General features: G+C 38.5%; 2 protein-coding genes across 3 annotated transcripts in view; one reads left to right on the top strand and one right to left on the bottom strand.

Annotated features, from left to right (window-relative positions):
* The window catches only part of LOC139476578 (stromal cell-derived factor 2-like), a 55,823-nt gene extending 34,883 nt beyond the window's left edge, over nt 1-20,940 (bottom strand). Inside the window, exon 1 of the mRNA XM_071259419.1 lies at nt 20,855-20,940. The gene's annotated coding sequence lies outside the window, so the exon portion shown is untranslated. The remainder of the gene's footprint in view (nt 1-20,854) is intronic.
* The window catches only part of LOC139476502 (calmodulin-regulated spectrin-associated protein 1-like), a 67,977-nt gene that overhangs the window by 16,273 nt on the left and 30,355 nt on the right, over nt 1-21,349 (top strand). The window contains exon 1 of one of the 2 annotated variants that reach the window (XM_071259415.1): nt 1,984-4,429. The exons of the other annotated variant lie outside the window; for it this stretch is intronic. Within the exon in view, the coding sequence (XP_071115516.1) occupies nt 2,972-4,429 (1,458 nt within the window). The 5' untranslated portion in view covers nt 1,984-2,971. Of the gene's footprint in view, nt 1-1,983; nt 4,430-21,349 lie in introns of those variants that run through there. 2 annotated transcript variants of the gene reach the window in all.

The following is a 21,349-nucleotide window of genomic DNA, read 5'->3' as shown; positions in this document are numbered from 1 at the left end:
TAGCTAGATATCAAATATTTATCCTGTTTAGTTTTCATATTTCATTTTTCAAAACTATCTACAAGAAGTTCCTTGACCATTACCACCCAGGAGACTCTGGCCTCCTCAGATGGTCTGATGCCTGGAACATTCTTCCAGTATTTATTATTCACAACAGTCTGACCCTACAGCAAGGTATTTGGACGATGACCAAAGTTTCATTGATCAAATTTCATTTGACTCACAGACCTGGAACCTGTGTCTGTGTGAGATCAGATGGGACATGGCAACCTCCTGGTGGTAGATGTATTGATCTTGTGCAGGAAATTAATATTGTATTAATGAAAGAATATTCAGCTTTGGCATGATTACATCATTGTCAGACGATCAAGTGCAAACCCATCCACCCCATCGATCTACGTTCATGTTCGGGGAGACACATAATGAGGAGTATATTGGAAGACATTGTGACGCAACGTGGAGACATTTGAGTGACATACCTGTTGGACAAGGAATGGCTGTTTCTCATCTTTCCACCTTAAACCTATTGATCCATATGTGGCAACAGAAAATGTTAGTTCTCGCTGAGTCAGCAAAGTAAGGGCTGTCTGGGACCAGGTTGACTGATCAACATTATCAAGGACCATATCCTGGAGAGGTTTTCTCTATCTGTGGTGTCTACTAATGGGTTCTTCCTGCTGAGGTCAGTGTGAACTGAAGTGTTATGGGAATGAACAGATAAGTACAATCTATATTACCTGTACTCTTGCCACACTGGAACTATTGTTTGTCACGGAATTGATTGCAGGTACCTTCTGTGAGCCTGGAGGTTTTGTGACCAGTGCATTCATTTCAAAAATGACTTGTACTTGTAGTATCATGGGATCAGTAGACATGCCTTGTATGCTAACATGGGTGTTAACATGTGTTAACGAGTGACATCATTGACGTTGCGAATGAGCAGGAGGATTGATGTGGTTTACCCGGCTTCTATATCCAGGTATTGGGAACCAGCCCATGTTGAATGTATAACAGGATTGAAGTGTCAACGAGAACAGAGGATCAGTGTTAAGTAACTTTATGATAATGCTGTAAGTTGAGTGTTTATCCACGTCTGTTGTAACTGCTGTTGCACAGACTGACAGGCAGAGCAGGTATTTGATTTTCTGTTGACATTCTAGCTTGTGAAGTTCTAGTATGTTGTGACATGAAGTTAAATCAATATTTTGGGCACGGAACAGAATGTGAACCATATAGATATGTAAGAATTTCTGATTTCTAAGAGTTACTATGAATGATAAAAACAGAGAAACTGATGATAGTTCGGTGATGTTGCTAGAGACAAATCACAATAGGGCATTTTCGTAATATTGTCAACTTTTGCAGATAAGGGATCTGGCTTGGATTATGTTTATCATAAGTGATAAAATGGATCCCCTTTGATGACGATCAGTGATAATGCACAGTATGTGCTGCTGGCCATGTTGACAGAGGGCTGTCTTTATCACCTACCTGTGCATGTTCAGGTAGACACTGTGTTGTGAGTGTCCTGAATCACATTCTACAGATAACGGTGATACACACAGGGTCAGAAGGAGTGCAGGCTTTTCCGCTGCATCATGGGCATGTGTTGAATGGGAGATGATCCGTGACATGTTTCTGTCAGGGCAGAGGGAGCAGGTTAGACCCTCCTGGTGAAAGTAGATGCCTCTTCCATCAAGATAAATCTCCACAGCCGCAGGTGCAGTGGTGAATAGTAACTATTTACGGGTAGAGACACTTTCAAGGCTTTATAATCGGTGTGACACAGATTTGTTTTTATTGCTGTGGCAAAGTGAAGAAAGGGAGACGCGTGCTACTGAGGACTATCAAGATTGAGTGTTGAAATTATCCTTGAAATATTACTGTGACGTTGGACTTACAAGCTGATGAGCTGTCGATATCGGACCATGCTGTGAAAAATAATCACCTTTGACTTGAGGAACATTTGATAATAGCCATTAAAAGTAAGGGATGGCTTCAGACATTCAGTCATGCATGAAGGAGACTGACAGAAAGTGTTTGGGATGTCATGGACAAGTTTAAAGGTGATTGAAAAAGAGGAGTTTTAATGTTATGTGAATATTTGTGATGATTCCAATTACATGCATCTACATGGGCAGACCTTCATACTGCAATATCACAAACTACAATATACAGTGAATGATGTGCTGAAAGCTTCTACCTTTGTCATGTTTGTGAATTGAGCTGGAGGCTATTCAGAAGATACTTTATGAACAAGTTTTTGTGGTGTTTTGATAAGAGAGGTTTATTTGACACTGCATACTTGCACACCTATCAGTTTCATGTGATTTTCCCAAGAGATACAGCTATCAAGACAATTGTGTGTAGCCTCATGCACAAGTAAATGTAATGCAGGCATGGGGGCTGCTAAATTATGAAGTCCGGTTTCCAGCATTGTCTCCTGCAGTCACCTGAGGTGTTACAGGTTTTGTATGCAAGTGCAAGTTGACAAGGATTGGCTTTTATAGTATTTTTTGTTTAGTTGAGGATTTCGTGGTCACTCCCAGGTGTATGTGAAGTTTATTCTGAATAGTGGGATGATAATCACGCTGCGCAGGTTAGAGAAGAATATTTTTACAGACTTGTGATCTAGATTTCATGAAATAGGTGTGTGACATTTCATATCAAAATTAATTAAAGAACTGACACGAGAAAGGAGTGTCATCCCACAACTGAATCTGGTTATTGTGAGAACAAACTGTTGAACTGCAGTTGATTTTACACATCTGCATGATCTAGTTTAGAAGAAAGAAGATGGTTTGCTTTTATATAGGTACATGGCCATATTCTCAAGGAACATTTGCTGTCTCACTAGAGGTTTTGTGAATATCATGGGCAATGATATTTAATGTAAATTTTATCGAACATTTCAAGCGGTGGGTTCTGGATATACTATCCTCTGTACATGAAACAGCTGTAGTCTGACGGAATGGGAGACATGGAGCGGCATGGAGACTGGACATCTGACTATGATGCAGATTCTCTAGGAGGAGACTCCGGGGGAGAGGAGGATGTGGTTGACACTCATGAATATTGCCAAGGAAGCAGGAGCTTGTGTCATGAAAACAATTGCTTTCACAAAAAGGGTAACTGCTTCAGTAATTCTTGGAACGAAGAAGACAAGAATGGTGGCGGGTTAAGTGATGGCCCAAACCATGGTGAACTTGGGATGAAAATTGGATACTACAATATTGGACAACCTTGTGATGAATCTGGCTCTGGCATTGGAAGTAATTACATAGACATGACTGCTACGTCGCCTAGGATTTCAGTACAAGGCCAGCCATATCTAGACAGGACTCTAATCAATCAGTTTCATCATGACACTTCCCACAACAACAATCAGGATGTGCATTGTGATATGAGGGATGTGTCCCAGGTGGAGTCTTGTCAAAGTTCTGTCCAGTACAATCTGACTGATAATCCCCATTATGATTCTTATATTCATCAAAGAAATAACAATTTGCAATCCAGTCGAGGTCCATTTTCTAATACTCGTGAAACCTTCCATACACATTTACATTCCAGGGATATGAACACATTTAACTCATTGTCAAGTATTGATGAAGAGCAGCCCATGTTGGTGTCATCTGACCGAGGGGGTGACACCTGGAGAGATTCTTTGAACAAGCAGTTTCAACGACTGCAAACCCATAACCGAACTGGGAAAAACATGGTGCTACCTTCCAATCCTCAGATGTCCCCTCCGTATCCTCAACCTCAGGCATACCATCTTCATCCTCAACATAAGGCTCATCCTCAACAGCAGTCTGTGTACATTCCAGCTTACTCATTGGAAGGTCATCACTATCAGTTCCATGGTGAAGGTGTTCAACCTTTCCTCATACATCAACAATCACAAGATCGTTTATTTGTAAATCAGTCACCAGTCAACCATTTGTATCATCCAGGTGCTGATGAATCACCTCACCGTGTTCAACCCTACTTTACTCAGGTTCGGTCTGACTGTGAACCTGAATTGGTTCTTGACTGTCAGGAAAGTGTTACGCCAGAAGACGGTTCAGCACCTTCAGAAACATACCTAGATGTGTATGATGAATTTCATCCACTTCCCCAACCAAATATTCAACCATTGCCACAAGATTTGAAAGGATCACAACTTCCTGAAAATCAAATTGGAGCAAATACTTGCCAATCCCATCATCGTCTTCCACAGTCTCCAAATGGAAATACATATTACCAATTTGAAGGAAATGTGCAAAGTCAGCCAGTTTATAGTGCTCAGGCAGGTTGTCAGTCGTTTCAGTGTGTTGAGCCACAGGTTGAACCTAACGTCCTGCTTTCACCAGAGGATGAGTTTTATGATGCAGTGGATGATCCTACGCAATATGATGCTGAGAGACAGAACTTGGAGGGTCATTTTTCAGTAAGTTGGCACAGCTCTAACCTCAACACATAATGTCATTATTTACACTAGATCATATTTAATAACTGTATCACCATGTTTCAACTTGGCAGATATTAATGTATGCATGTGATATAGTAATAGCTGTGATTCCTCAGCACTTGTAAATGTCTGAACAGGCAACATGGGAACATAATGCAGTCTGCCACTTGTCCGAAGCCTGAGTCTAGTAAATACTGTTTGGTATAGTAAGCTCTGTAAACAAAACTCAATATAGTACACTAAAATATACTAAAAAAGATGTTGAAAACCATGTTCAGGCTAGCAGACTCAAAACATATTGGCACAGACTGATTATGCAGAGCAATATTTCCATATCATGTTATGTTTATCAATCCAACTGTGAAAATATGAATGTTACAGCCAAGTGGTATCTCTAAACAGAGAGACAAAACTTTCTCAATATATCTCGCACAACTATAGACAGTATGAGGAAAATGAGAGAAAATATTTGTGTGTGAAGAAATGCCACTATAAGGTGGGCTTATATATTTGAAAAATATTGCCCTGGAGACTCCCCCTCTCCTCTGTTACAGTGTTACACTGTTTCACAGGGGAAGTTATACTGTTCAAGCAGTGTGATAGAGTAACAGGAAACTTACTGCACCGAGTGTATAATGCTGTCGGTTAGCCAACCTAACTAGGTGTATAATCACTCAGTTGGTGTTCTGTCGACCTCTCACATAGCATGTGATTGAAAGGTTCAGAGGCTAGGGTAGAAGTAGGGTTCTATTATTGTTGCAGCTTCGAAAAGGCAGAACTTTTATTCAAGGCCTGACTGGAAATAATTATTTTGCTTGTGTTTAAATTCCGAACAGATCGGATATGTTGTTACTCACACTTAGAGGGTGTAAGGAATCAAATAAGTGTAGCATTTAATGACAGCCTCATAAATCAGATGGATTATGAGTCATTTTTATTTAGGACATCAGGTGTTAAAAAATGCATTGCTTTGATATGAGTGACCTCACTTACCCTTATATTTAAAAAAAAATTGTCAATTGGACAGGTCTTTTAACTGTTCAAATGATTGTTGTTGAATAGCAAGTTTTCACTATTTTCATTTTTGAAAAAATCGTTTGGATTGATAAAATGGACAACCTTGTTGTCTATTGTCATAATGAAAGTTAAAGGTTGTGTTGAGGTTGAATCAGTCGAGGGCCAAGTGATTTTCCATGTGGAATAATCCTTTAATACTGAATAGTGCATAATCAGGGACACAACAATATGGTGTTGATGGTGATAAGTTCAAAAGTGCAACACCTTTTGTAGGCAAGCAGTCCATGCCAAAACCTTTGAATCTACTAGTTGACTGCTCCTTCAGTATCTCTTTCAGTAGATTTTACCTCGTATATGCTGCTGAAAAGTTAAGGACCACCTGATTCATTTGTATAACTTAATAGTTCATCTGTCATGGCATGACATATTACCTATAGCAATATGAAAGAATCGGGTGGCTGTTAACTTCTTTTAGGTACTAACATGGGAGAGACGATGGGATAACCTAGTGATAAAGTGTTCTCTCATCAAGCCAAAGGTGCAGGATCATTTTTCCACTTTGGTATGAGGCACATTTCTGGTGTACCCTGCCGTGATATTGCTAGAATATTGCTCAAAGAAATGTAAGATTACATTCCCTCACGCCTTACATATGAGCTGTCAGAAGCTTAATAAACTGAAAGAAGACTAGGCTCTGGTTCTGACTTGTGGCTGGTCACAGACGGACCAAGTCACTCATTCTCTACCTAGATTAGCATGACTAGACTGAAGTAGTCATCAACTAAGTCAAAATACTCATGTCATGACATATGATGGGCAATTTAGTGTTGACATCCAGTAATGCTTTTGACACTTTTGCTCACAGAGTGAAACTGGTCATTTGCATGAATCCAAGTATCAATTCTTTTGTACAGAACTACCTGTTGCTTGGAGGGAGACACATTGCTATGCCTTTCATGTAGCAGTGAATGAGGGGACAGGGAGGTTCTTGCCTTGTCTAGTTAATAGACAACTTTGTGGTCTATGGAAGTTGAAGGATGTGTTTAGATAAAATCAGTGGAGGGTCATGTGGAATAATCCTTTGACACTGAATAGGACCAAGCATCTTTACTGAAGATATAAGGTTCCTTTTGATAGAAAGAGTGGAATAGTGTCTTTGTTCAGCAGTTTTTTGATGTGGACTAAATTGCTAAGGTTTTTGTCAAAGCAGTCAAATCTGAATAACTAACACATTGACCAATGGTTTTCTCTTTGGCAGTGTTGTTAGCTAATACATTATGTGAAATGTCAATATTTGAATCTCCAATCATTTCATGGTAATAATATATTTTATGCACATACAACATGTACAGAACAGCTGATGATTATTCCAGTGAGTGCTGTTGACAGTGAAAACACTAAGTTCTGTCTCCCCGTGAAGATCCGGGGTAGAATAGGTCTTCAGCAATCCATACTTGCCGTAAAAGGCGACTATGCTTGTCGTAAGAGGCCACTAACTGGATCAGGTGGTCAGGCTCACTGACTTGGTTGATGCATGTCATCGTATCCAAATGAGTAGATCAATGCTCATGATGTCAGTCACTTGAATGTCTGGTCCAGACCCGATTATTTACAGACCACTGTCATATAGCTGGAATATTGCTGAGTGCGGCGTTAAACAACAAACAAAGTTCTGTCCCTTTTGCCAACATAACAAGATTTATCCATAACGCAGGTTTCCTGATTAACAAGGTCCAAACTAACAGGGTTTCACTCTATATGTACCGCAGCCTGCAATATTTGAACTAACCACTGTCTCATTTATTGAATATAATTATCCTATACAAATCTGATAAGTTGTGTATGTTATATGAGTATACTACCAGTACTTGGGTATATATACATTTATGGATATTAATGAGACATAAATCACCTGCCTGTTACAGCAAGATACTGAAAGCAGGTGAGATGTCATATCCCATGGATTTCACTGAAGGATTGTTTACAGTATCAGTGTTTTTCTAGGGCATAAAGTATCTATCTGGTCTGTGGGGCAAAGTTGGCTGGTCCAGTATTGGACAGTATTTATCACAGAGTGATATGGGTCATTGCCTACATCAATGGACAGGATACATGTGGTAGCTAGTCCCAACCTGTAGCAAATATTGGTCATCAACATGATCAGTCTCTCAGCATCAACCAGCTGGAGCCATGTTGTGGTGACATTTACAGGGTTCTGTGTTACTATAAGAAAGGAGCTAAAGTGTGAGATGTTTAACTAAACATGAACTGATGAGAAGACCAATAGCCGAGATTAGTACTTTTCTCCAACAAGGCTGCCGGCCAAAAGTCATTTAAATGATTCCCTGTCCAGCAGCGTGGAAACTGGCACTGTGTCCTCAAATAGTCCTTGCTAAATTGCCCAATAGTTAAGGTATCATAAGGACTGGTAGAAGTTTGCCATTTTGTTTGCTATATGTTGTTATGATGACTAGTGGACTAAAATGTTTCTATTGCTGTCCAGTGTTTCTGATAAATGCAAACAAAATGGTACCTTTTATTAAACTATAAATGTAAACATTCATTTACCATTAGGAAGGAGTGTGAGAGGTTTTGAGGAAATGTGTTATCTGATGTTCTGATCACAAGTGGTTAAGAATAATAATACTTTTAACAAATAGGAATTCTTGTTATTGCATACTTTTTTCATTAAGTTTGTATTCATTGTTTTGAATATCAAACTTAACATACCAAAACTCTCAATTGTGAAATTGTAAAATTCAAAATTTTAATTCAGATAATTAACAAATTTGGTGTTTCATTATGATAATTTATGCAGAGAAAAACAGAAAGGAGACTTACATTATTTCCATGATTACTCAACTGTCAAAACATATAAGTGGTTCAGGATAATCTAAGGGCTGACTTTTGGGATGGAGAATAACTGATCCTTTTCTTTTTATTTAGTTTTTCTCTCTGCCTGTTTTCCTCCAGTATATGGATTTATGATAGAGCCAGGGCAGATATGGTCCATGGCCAATAAAGTTGTCGGTCAGTGACATCAGGGTATGATGACACTGTCTCGGCCAGACCTATGTGTCATGGTGATCTCCCAGCCAAGAGCAGTCTGCACTAAGACAGACATACTGAGCAGTCCACAACCTGCATAGTCTAGGGATGCTTACTGTGCATCCCTTTATCAATGATGTGTCATCAGAGAGTCTCTGTATTGACTTTTGATGTGCACCATACAGTTCCCCAGTCAAGATGCACAACTAATGCACCTGATACAGTCTGGCATTTAATGATTGGAGTGCATGCGTGGATAGTCTCATTGATGCAGGGTTTGCTTGAAGTTTGTTGGAGTTTATGCTGCCTTGTACAGTACAGATCAATAATTCCATGACCATGCCAGCATATTCATCTGCTGTAGATTTGTGTATAGACAATTGGGCGAGGAGGGTCAGATTAGATGTACTGAATGAGTGAGAGAATGTATTTTAAGCTGAGGCAGCGTTAGAAACTGGCACTAGTCCTGTAGTCCTTACCAAACTGCCCAATAGTAAAGGTATCATAAGGACTAGTAGATATTTGCCATTTTTAGGGGTTTTGCTATGTGTTATCATTATAAGGAATGTGTGGACTATTTGACTGAAAGTGTTAGTTTCTACCACTGCTGAGGTCAGCAATATTCCAGCTATATCATGGGTGCCTCTACATAATCAAGTCTGGGTCAGGCACACCACGGACTTGTATATAGTTATGGTTATATAGGTCCGTGGGCACACTAAGGGTTAATAGCATGAGCAACAATCCATGCCACAACATTTGGTGTGTTGCCAGATGACAAACAAATGTAACCACACAGTCCTCTTTTGTTTTTAAGTCTTTATTTTAGACAATCATTGGTTTACTGGGGACCTATTCTAACCTGGAATTACCAATGAGACGACTTAACAAACTGATGTACTGGTGTTAATGTAGAAGCATTTGTCCCACTTATGTAAGAATTTCTTTTAAATCCTTCAGTCTCAAACATTAGACTGTCATATGATTTGTTCAAAAATGATATAACGTGATAACTATATGGATTGTTGTGACATATGTTTGTGAAATAGTATCTGCAAGATATCATTGAGTATGCGCGGAGTCAGCTGTTGGTACCATTGTTGATGGGAATTACTGAGAGGTGGTGACATTACTTATGTGGCAATTAATGGCATTAGGTGCAGTATTCTGATATATTTGGGTCACATGTATCCACTGAGTGTTGACTGACGACTATAGTGGTGTGTGTGATCAACAATGCTGTAAATGTCAAAGTAACCTCAGCTCATGTATGTATTATTTCATCATAGTCAACAGAAAACTAGCTGATTGAGCATAGTCATTGTCTAATTCCGTATAACCACTAATGATATTATTTCGCTGACAAACAGTTTAACATGTTTTAGATGTGAACAGAGGTGAACTTAGCAGCATGGCAGCCATTTACAGGAAGTAGATACACTGTAATTCTTGCGTCCTTTGAACAACAGTAAATGAAGTCTTTCATTGTGCTATATATTGCTGTTTAGGGATATTCAATTATCCATAATGTTTTTTTAGAAATAATGCAGGGCTTTTTGCATAAAATGGGCAGTTCTTAGACGTTTACCAGTGTTAGGAGTGAGGATGGTAGATCAGAGGTTGAGGCACTGTTGGGAGTCTGCTAGTCAAACATTGGACATTGCTGAAATGCTCTAGTGGAAAAGAAGTAATATAATATGTGCACCCACAACATTGCGCAGAAATTGAAGAGCTTATGCGCCCTCACTTGTCAACTATAGAGATCTGCTGTTTGCTGTCATGTGGAATCTCCTAACAATTTTATTACTTTACCTAGTGCCTAAAACATGTAAAATGGCAAAAACAACATATATATCTATGTTTATAGTTGGAAAATACCATGTGATCATGGTCTCATGAATGACATGTGTAGTTAAGAGCATTATATATAATGGGTTAATATTGTTGTTGTCATCAAGATTGCTAAAAGATTTTGTCCCAAGATTAAAATGCTATGGCAGCAAACCTCAATGACTCAACCTTAAGTTCTAATACAGACGAGGAATAAATGTACAAGGAAGCATTATTATATCCTTCTGGAGGCATCTATGAAATTAGCTCTACATACACGTGATAAATTACTGACCAAGCAATATTTGCAGTCTCCAAAGAATGTCAACAAATCACTATGTGATAGCTCAGTGGCTGAATCACTGAGTATGACCGTCCGATCAGACATATCAATGGGCTGGACTACTGTTAATGTGGGGACAACAGTAGTCTGGGTGTTGGAGCGCCTGCATGTATTGATCGCTGTGTCAGGACAGTGAGCCGTTCCTCAGAGAGCATTCGTATTGATTATACTCTCTTGAACACATTCCAGGGGCTATCAAAGGGAGGTCACTCTGGCTCTGGGTGATGGAGGTGTTGAACAAATTAAGATTGATGGTGCTTGACACATAATGGAGGCAGGTTTGTTTCAGGCCTGTAATTAGGCTACAGAAACCATTATCTCGTAGGATATTAGCTGCAGTCGGTGATTTCGAGACTTGATTGTTTAGGGGGGTGTTCCATATTGTGTTGGTTGGTCAATTCAAGATTGTTACATTAGTACATGTACTATGATTACTGTTTCAGTCTGTGATTAAATTCTTTTAAGGGAGACTTGGCTTGTGCCCATTAGCAGTCCTACCAAATATTTTCAAGTCATTCAAAACCCATTTTGTTTTGTCTATAAATGATATTTTATTCTGTACATCAATGGAGCAGTTGATATACCAATATCACACACACTGCCCCATATTGGGACATTGGACTAAGTTGGTAATTACGTCTAGACCAAGAAAATTTGAACCAGATCATGAAGCATTGCCCCCCTTTAATTCAACTTGCTCAAACTTGTCCTAGGCCATCCAGTCAGATGGTTTTACTCTTAACATATGGGACATCATAACCTAAGTTTACTATCCAGTCTGTGCTCTAGACTAGCACACTAGCCCATACTTGGCTGTTAGCATCATTTTCAGTACATTCTAGTCTTACTAACTGATCTTACTGACTTACAAGACCAAACAAAATGTTACTAGACTCAGGCTTCGGACAAGTATCGTAAGTCGCAGACTGCTAACTCAAAAGAAATTATCTATGGACTAGTGACAGACTGAAATCTTACATGGTTGTTTGTGCTTGAAGTGTATTTTGTTTTTCAAGAACTTTCAATCAGTTTAGTATCCTCAATTTGCATTGTAAGGTCCAGGCTTATCTAATTTGAAACTCAAGAAATTAGAAGCATAAAATATGAACAAAACCAGTGCAACATTTGAAAAATCAGAAAATAAGGTTTAGGGTCGTGGACTCCAGATTAGGGTCAGTCGTGAAACTAGAAACACATATATATTTTTTACAGAGAGATGGAAAACTGAATAGCAGTTGTCAAGCCAGTCATATTTTGTTCTAGTCACCCAGAGAAGTGAGGGCGACAGTAGGGTCAGCAATGACATGTAACATGTCTGTCAACCATATATGGGATGTCTAACAATGGGCATGAGGTGTGAATGTTTTTGTGATATGTGTTGCTGAAGTAGTTGTTGTAATTTTAGTTTTATTAAATCGTGCGAACATTTTTTCTCCTGAAATTAAAGCTGATGGTGTGTGCAAGGTAGTTATGTTATTGTTGTAAATGTTATTCCAACTCTGTTTTTGTCATGACGTAAAAATGAATAGTCTCTTGTTGCTTGTTGTATTGATTGCATGTTTCACTGTGTTTGATATTAAGGATGTACATTAAGTGGTCCTCATCATGGTGATAATGTGAAATATTTTGGGTCTTCATAAAAAATATTGTTGAGCTAACACTGACCCCTCACATCTGTGGATTTCTTCGTAAACTCTCACTTTGATTTGGATTTTACACAAGTCAAAATATAAGAAGTACATTTGATACATTGTGCAAACATTGATGGGTGTTTGATGTTTAAGGTTGACTATATATTGTCATGTCGAGGTATGTGTTGCTGGCATGCACCTGTAAACACAGGGAATATTAATCAGCTGGTTACAGCAGTGAGTAGGTTGGAAGAAACTGGTATGGTCTCAGGTGATACATGGGGTCACGCCTGATAAGGGGAGAAATACGGCTTACTTGACAGGTGGTGCTGTAGGGTCAGGGTGAAATACATTGATTAGGAGCTGTTGTTGCAGTGTTATACCATGATCAAACTGAAGTACTGTTCAAGGCGGCAATAAACCCTGGCCAATAATTACAGATTACTTGTTGTCTGGTCACATGTATTCTAGTGGGGATATTCTAGTCAGGAATAAGTTAGTAGTAGTATTTAACTATGGTGTCTGTCCTATATGGAGATTCTAGCTTAAATTTGGACTGGTGAAATGGCTAATGGTATTGAATAAGCTGATTGTATGATCCCAAGGTCACAGGGTTATAGAGTAAATAAATCCATGATAAGGAAAGATTCCAGCTTGCAAAATATCTCCTGTATCACATGCTGACAAGCACATACAGCATTTCAGTCAGCTATAATGGACATATAAATTGCCAATAGAACATTCAAATGAAATATGCTGGTCCAGAGCTGTACAAATACCATTGAAGTAGGATTAATCTCAGTATAGATCCATGTACCTATCGTCATGATCGTCGCTCATTCACATTGCTGAAGAGTTAGTGTGCATTTAATTGTACTGGTGTGTGAAATTGCTCCTCCGAGCCACAACAATATTACACCTGTAATTACCGGGCAGGTGAACAGGTTGGATTAACACCACGATTCTAAGATTGTTGACTCATTCAGTACAAAGAAACTGCTGATCCAAATGATTGTGCTTCAGTCAGGCTATTTAAGGGAACAGTATTTAGATAATATTTAGGTTAAGAAGTTAATGCTTTTAACCGTGTACATGGCTTTCACTGTCTTGCTGATAACAGACTATTAACAGTCACCTCCAAATTACATTTAGGCCTTACACCGGTATGCTAAAAAGATCATTTTTGTGTTTGAAAAGACTTGTTGAAGGTGTATTTCTAGGAAATGAAAATGGAAGCACTACTGCGAGCATGGCAAGTGGACTATTACCGGTACGCACACATATTTGAGATTGTACTAGATAGAAAATTATACCTGATGTTTATGTAGACATTTTTGTATGATCTTGTGTGTAATTATTCATGATTACTGTAATTATCTACAAGTTAAACCTCATCTTTCTGGATTTCCCCAGCATGTTATTTTACATGTTGAGACTACAGTGAACTATGTATATAACGAACACGCTTATAACGAACTGACAGATAAAACAAACTTCTTCTTTTTTTGTCCCGACTATTTGCTGTAGTTATACTGTATGTATGCTTACAACGAACTACGGTTATAACGATCTGAAACTAGTGGTCCTTGGAGTTAATGTTATAACCATAGTTTACTGTACTTCCGTGCACCTATGTTAATCCCTTACTCTTGCATGTATGGTGACATTGTTAAGCTCTCAGTGTGGCTTATGCATGTGAAAGTGAACTGACAAGCTCATTTTACTTTCTCTGTCTAGATGATCAGGACTGTAATAGGGTGATAATTGTATTTAAGAAGTCTCCCTTGACAAAATTACAATATGCATATTTGTGATTATTTTATGAATGTGTTTAACATAGAGGTAGGGCAGTATTTGAGCTAGTCCAGAAGATGATGTATCAGTGCCTGGGGCTGTTTGTGGTGAAGTATCATGTAGGAGCAAGATACATGGCAGATCAATATATTGTTATGGCCTGACCTTTATACTGTGGTGGGCTTTTCTGTATGTAAGTCCTGAATGGGATCTAGGCCATGAGCACACCACTCTGACTGATGTATGAAGAACTGTGTGTATTTACTATTTGATACAATATTACTGAATAAGTGCTTAGTAGTTACACATTAGAATATCTCTTGAAAGGATGGAGTTTCACAGAAAGAGAATTGTTGATAATATGAGTTCCGTTGGTGTCTGATATGCTAGGTTACTTGTATCCCATATAAGGTTGTAAAGTGATGATGAGTTGAGCTTGTGGGCATAGCGTGAACCCAAACTCTATTATTATGCACAGGATATGTACTCAACCTTTGACAGGGCTATTGAGTTGTTTCACACACAGTCACAGATACAAACATGAGCAATCAGTTTGCAGTATCATCACTGCTGATGGAATGATAGGAATCTCTCTGTTAAAAAGTGGGCCAAAATAAATTAATTATTTGATTTTCATACCTGATCACTTCACTAACAAACATTCCTCCTCATATCCCTTTATTGCCCCCATGCACCTACACTCAAAGAAATTGCTATCCCTTGTATCTTAACTTGATAAATACTCCATGTGACAGTGTTAGTAATATGGAACCAAGGATATTTGTCGTATTAGATCCTTTCAAACCCTAGACCAATCTGTAAGTTATCTTCATTGCACAGTACTAAGCCTGAAAATGTACATTACAATCCACATTTTCTTGTGCATATTGCAGATCATTTTGCAGTAAACACATCAGTGTAGAAAGGGTTTGCAACCGTCTAGTAACTGGTATCGAAACTATTGGTATGTTGGGTTACAACTGCTCGGATGGATCGGATGGTCAGGCTCAGTCAGACTTTGTTAATTGTATGTCGTCATACCATGATGGCGTGGATCATTTCTCACAATATCGTTCACTGGATTGTCCGGTCCAGACAGATTAAACAAACAGGTGAAACAAACAAAATATGGCCCCTCTCAACAAAGTATTTGTTTGTTTGTTGTTTAACGCAGCACTCTGCAATATTCCTGCTACATGACAGCGGTCTAAATGATCAAGTCTGGACCCACAAAGTAGAAAGTGGTGAAAATGCTACAACTATAGTACGTCATGATGTTGATGTATGGGAGGTTTCTAAGCACTATGATTATTTTGTGGAACAGGTTCCTCCTTCATACATGTTTAGTTTCATGTTGATGATTAACTCTTATCAAAGGATGAATAACTGAACCCTTCCTACTAACATCTAATGCCGATGTTTCCATTCATCTCAATCTTGACAAGACTACATGCATGCTGATACAGGAAAATAGTGCCAAAATACCTGCCAGGCAGATAACACCTGATGAAGTGTAATTACCTGTCAGGTCAGATGTATAACACAGGTGAAGCCTCTCATTCTGATCCTCATATATTGGGAAGTATATTCAAGAGAGAAGAAGGAAGTCAAATGTTGTCTGTCCGCAGTATAACTGAAGTGCTAGTTTAGAAAATGTGCTTGAAGCACTTGACAGTTGCCTACCTTCCACTAAGCATTAGTATTACTAGAGCATGTAGAGCCGGAGCTCCAGCAGTTGCCTACCTTCCAGTAAGCATTAGTATTACAAGAGCCGGAACTTCAGTGCTAAAGGCCAATAGTACTTTATGGTACCCTTGCTTACCGTATTTCCTTGAGTATAGTGGGCACCCATGTATAATGCGCACCCCCCTCAAGCGGGTTCAATATTTTGGAAAAAAAGAAATTTGAATATTATGCGCAGAAATTGTTTACACCGTATCCTTTCAGCGAAGTCCGGCAAACGAACAGGTGCTGAGAAACTTCGTCAGTACAAATTCAAAATTTGAGATAAAAAATCACCAGACATGTTTATTTACCGTTTAAATAGTATTTATTGTTCTGCTAGGCATTGTTTTATATCTAGGGATGAAGATTACCTTGTGTATTTTCTCGTAAACTAAGCCGGAAACAGCAATCAGCTGTATACACGTTTCTTGGAATCGACCGGTGATTCGGTCAAGACACACCCAATGATATAACTTTATAGGATTTTTAATGCAAGGATCGGCAACAATTGTATCTGAAACTTTTTTTTTTATCAGGAATAATATATTCCATTATTTTCTTAATTATATGCAGCCTTTACTAAACATATTTAAAATAATAATAACCCTAAGCGAAGCAGCTGATCGCTATTGCCGGGTATTATTTTTTACATGGAACCAGTCTGACCAGTCACCATCAAGGCTCACGCACACGTGATCAAGGTGATCACGAGAATTTCATGTTGACATAGAATCGTCAAACAAAAACAAATATGACTTTTAACGAGTCAAAGTATGTCATTTATGATATATGTATCCATTTTCTGTCAACTAAAGTTCGTTTCAAGGCATCAATAGCGGTAATCTGACCGTGGTTGCTGTTAATAACGGTGAGTAGTGCGATCTTCCGATCGCTTCACACACGATTACGCCGAAATTAATAAAAACAATATTATAAGGAATTTTTAATAAAATTAATGAAATAAGTTACAAACATAAGTCCAGATATAGATCTACAAAGAACACTTTTTATAGCCAGACAGTTTAGTTGCATGATTATTTTGCGTACTTCAGTATGGATTTGTTGACATAGTATTTCTGGTGTTTCGTGCTCACGGTAATGTCTTTCCATGGGGAAAAAAACATCCAAACTCATAATTCGTGTATAATGCGCACCCCCTTCTAAACAGCTGTGTTTTTTCGAAAAACAGTGGGCACTATACTCAAGAAAATACGGTACTCATCAAATGTAGCTCAGCAGGTAATACGCTTCACACGGTGATGGTAGTATAACTGAAGTGAACCTGCTAGTTTAGACAAATGTACATTGTATGTTGCAGTTTAGAAACCTCCCCCTGGTTCCTATCTCCTGTGTATTGGTTTTTTCAGAGGGGCTCCAGTGCTAGAAGCCACCATTACTTTATTGCACACATGCTGTCTTGAAACCTGACATCCAACCAACAGTTAATATCCTGCAGGAGTTGATGGTAGTATAATTGAAGTAAAAACAGCCAAACAACAGAGGTGGTATTGGTCACCAGTGTGTTCATCCCTGTGGTTATAACACTGCTGACATTAACATGGGAATCTGAGGCAAAACATTAGATGGGGGATGACTGTTTGTGAAAGTGCTGACTTTCCTTTTATTGCCGTGATACTGTGGAATTGTTGAGTGAAAGTGTGTGTGCAGTCTGTGTGCATCATCGGTCTGTTCCTATCCCATTCATGTTGAGGGAAGGCCATGTCCAACAGCAGTTCAGTGTTGAGTATGCTTAGACTATAATCATGATCATGCAGATTACTAACTGATCAAATTAAGTGGGTACTCTCAGTCTTGTCATGTTGTAATCATCTACCCTCTTCACTCACTGGATTCTGTAGTTATCAGAATGGTCACTAAGTTCTAACCCTGCGGTACAAGTGCTGCAGATTGGCAGGGGCCTGGGTAATTGACCCATGGAAAACAATATGAGATACCATTACTGAACAATATGGGCCCATTATGCCTTTAACTCTTGAATAAGGGCTATCATTTTGGACAGCCAATGGTTAAATTTAAAGCTTTATAGTAGTACTGATATTATAGTTGGATATGGGATATTGGTGCCTAAACCCCAGGGAGAGTCTCATGTTAGAATATGTGCACTCTGTTATGAGGAGGTGGCTTAATTGATAGGGTGGTCAGGCTCTGTGCCTTGGTTGGTTGTGTGTCATGCATGGATGTCCAGACTTGATGCAATAATAAAAGGTGCCATGATGTAACTGAAATATTGCTGACTTGGGTTTTAAACAACATTCGCTTACTCACTGTCACTGCATGGTATTGTAAACAGTGGACTTTTACAGAATGAGAATACCAATCACTCTTGACTGGAAGAAAAGAAACTTCTGTTTATCTTCCCTTAACCTTGGTGATTAGTTAAAGTAATTTAGATATAGACAGAAGCGTGATGCTCTAAACATGCTTAAGGACTAGTGTTATCTTAAAGAGGGAAAATTGGAAGAGGAATGTTAGGCTAAATGATGCTTAATCTGCTATGATGCCACTGTGTCTGCCCTACATGTGGTGTGTAGTGTGTAATGCAGGCTGCACTGTGCAGGTGGCCTCTCGAAAGGAAGAGTGCCTCGAACAAGACCATATCAAAATAAACACAGATAAGGCTTTGAATGGATAGCCCAGAAGAATCATCTTTTATAATCTAAATGATTGAGAATTGCAGGCATGTACTACATGTTTGCGTGTGGTAGGTTTGGGTACTTTTGATTTGACAATCCACTGAAGATTGTTTGATTCACGGAGGCGTTTTGCCACTAATCTTATGTAAAAGGCAAAGAGGAGTGATGTTATTGGCCAAGGTTGAAGACACCCTTCACTACTACTTGCTGTGCAAGTTATTTGTGAAGGATCAGTTATCCAGCATCACATAGGGCCAATGATGTAGATACATCGAGACATGCTAGAACTGAAGAAGAACAATCAATATGGTTTAAAAAAGAGCCAACAAGGCTATGCGTATAAGTGTTTGAAATTAAAGGGGGTCCTGGGGTCCTTGAGTTTTGCTCCGAATATTGTAATATGTAATCTAGGGACCCCTAAATCTTTGTCTTTTAACATAAGGGCTATGACAAGGACCCCTTGACATTCATGGTTAATTTTGAACACTGCATATACATTATGTACATGTCAAGATGCTTTCATCCTGTTTCCGCCCTGTCCTATTCAGTGCACCATGAAGCAGTATCATACCAATAGGCATGTGTTTTCCCCAAATAGTTGGTAACCCTGACGTTGTTGCCCAACAGCAATGGATGTTGGAGACAAAGCCTCTTAAATATCTGTGAGTTGTATAATCATCAATAAATAAACCATTAAAGCAATATGTGTGTCTTTCCAAAAAAGCTTGTTCCCTGATAGATTATCTGACTGAGATAGTTGTTTTAGATAAAATGAATAACCTCTTAAACATCTGAGAGTTGAGTGATTGTCAATGAATTAATCACAAGTAATGGCATTATGTGACATGTTGTAAGAGACACCCTTCTTGTCACAGCCTCAGCTTGGCTTCCTTTATTGTTTTTTTAGGACCACAATATATTTTATGAACACCTGCAGCACTGAATACATTCAATAACACAGTAGACAGTGCCTCAATCTGCCTTACCTGACACTCAAGGCAGTGGAATTAGTAAAAGTTTAGAGGGAGTCCTTAATTATTGTGAGTCTGGTACTGTCCTTTTACCCGAGACCAAAATTTCATACTTGTTCATATAAATTGTCACATTTACAGACAATTTGTTTTTAGAAAAATCACACTGAGAATATGTATGACTAGTGCTTAACCCTTCCTGTCATTAATGAATTACTTACCCAAGAATATGTTCCCCCCTCATTATGCTCATTCTACTGGCAAGGCTAAACCAGTTCACTATAGCAGCATAAGAAGTTTGCCACATCAATCCATATACGTTCACGTAAAAATTACACACAGAAGAAAAGCTTTAGAATTCAACAAGTGTTGAGGTCCTTAAATGTTAAATCCTTTAGCCTTAGATGCCAGCAACTTGACTGTAATTACTGTACAAGGATATGACATGTAACATTTTTCCGAACATGTTGCTGTTGCTAGTTTTTTCAAGATTGAGATAAATATGTAAATTCAGAGTTATAAGGGAAATACTTCTTTTGGCCAAAAGGATTTTTGCATATTCTGCCGATCAGTACAGTGGGTCTTAATGAAAACAGTTGGAACTTGACACTAGCCCGGGGCAAGTACAAATACCTGTGGGCTGGTAAAAATTTCCAAATCTCTCTATTGTTTTAACATTACAAGAGGAGTTTATCTTTTGTTTTTGAGTATTAGTTCTATCCCTGGTCTGTAGAATTGTTTGTTTTAATACGGAAAGCACCCACCTTTTAAAAAACACTGCCATACACACTATCCTAGTGTCACATTTTTTGTTGACATGGATCCCTCAAAAGCTCATCAACAGTGATGAAGATGGGTGTCCATAGAGGTTTATTCATGGTCTCTTGTCAGTTGGCATATTTCAGTACATGTATGTGGAGAAATATATCTTGTGGGAAAAGTTATCATAAGAATAGACAGATAGAGGTATCTTTAATAAATAACTGTTCGTTGCGTTGGGTGTTCCCTTTTGATTAATTTCTCAATAATGTGGTCTGTGGTATTAATTATTTCTATCAAAGAGAAGCGATAAATTTAAATGAAGCAAAGTAAGGAAAATTTGTAACTCTCTCATCACATCTTTATATATAAAGTTACAAATAGAGTTCTTGTTTGTCTAATATTGAGAAAAATGAAAACTGCAATAAATTTGACATTGTTGTGATGCAGGCTTGTGTGTGACACATTAGGCCATGTGTTACTAGCTCTACCATTAACACCATTCACTGTTATTTTGTTGACACCATTGTACCAACACATCATTTTGTGAGGCCTATGGTGTCAAGTTGTACTTCTCAAGAGGTTATATTTAAGATGGTTATCATGGTTAAGTGTTTCTGAAACTGACCTACCTGAACACGATGTCTTCTCTTCGGTAACCCAGCCATAAGTTGTAACTGTCAATTTTCTATAACCTTTAAACGCTTTCCAGTTTGCCTGACTATAGTCATTGATTATTGGTATTTTGAAGTAGTTCACAATATTCCTCTGCGCATGTCAGCTTCAGAAGTAAAGGGTTCCAGTGAAATGTTATTGAAAATCAACAAGGCTAGGGACACCTGTTACAACTGTGTAACACCTAAATACATTGATCAGGTGAGAAAGCTAGCTTCTAATATATTGTGTCCGTCAGTTGGAGGGAGTCATGCACATTTATGTTAGTGGATGCTACAGTCACGACTGCTCAGTAATTATCATGTTGACAGGAGAAAATGCATCAACCTGTGATAACAAATAGTGTCCATGATGGATTTCTTTCTTTGAAAATCAACTCCATGTGATGGTACTGGAACGTTTGTTGATTTCTATACCTTTTGAAACATTCATGACGTGGAAAGGAAGCTTGA

The sequence above is a fragment of the Haliotis cracherodii genome, unplaced genomic scaffold (genome assembly GCF_022045235.1).
Source record: "Haliotis cracherodii isolate W230 unplaced genomic scaffold, xgHalCrac1.p SCAF_1, whole genome shotgun sequence".
NCBI lineage: Eukaryota > Metazoa > Mollusca > Gastropoda > Lepetellida > Haliotidae > Haliotis > Haliotis cracherodii.
This window is presented reverse-complemented; position numbering and strand designations above follow the sequence as displayed.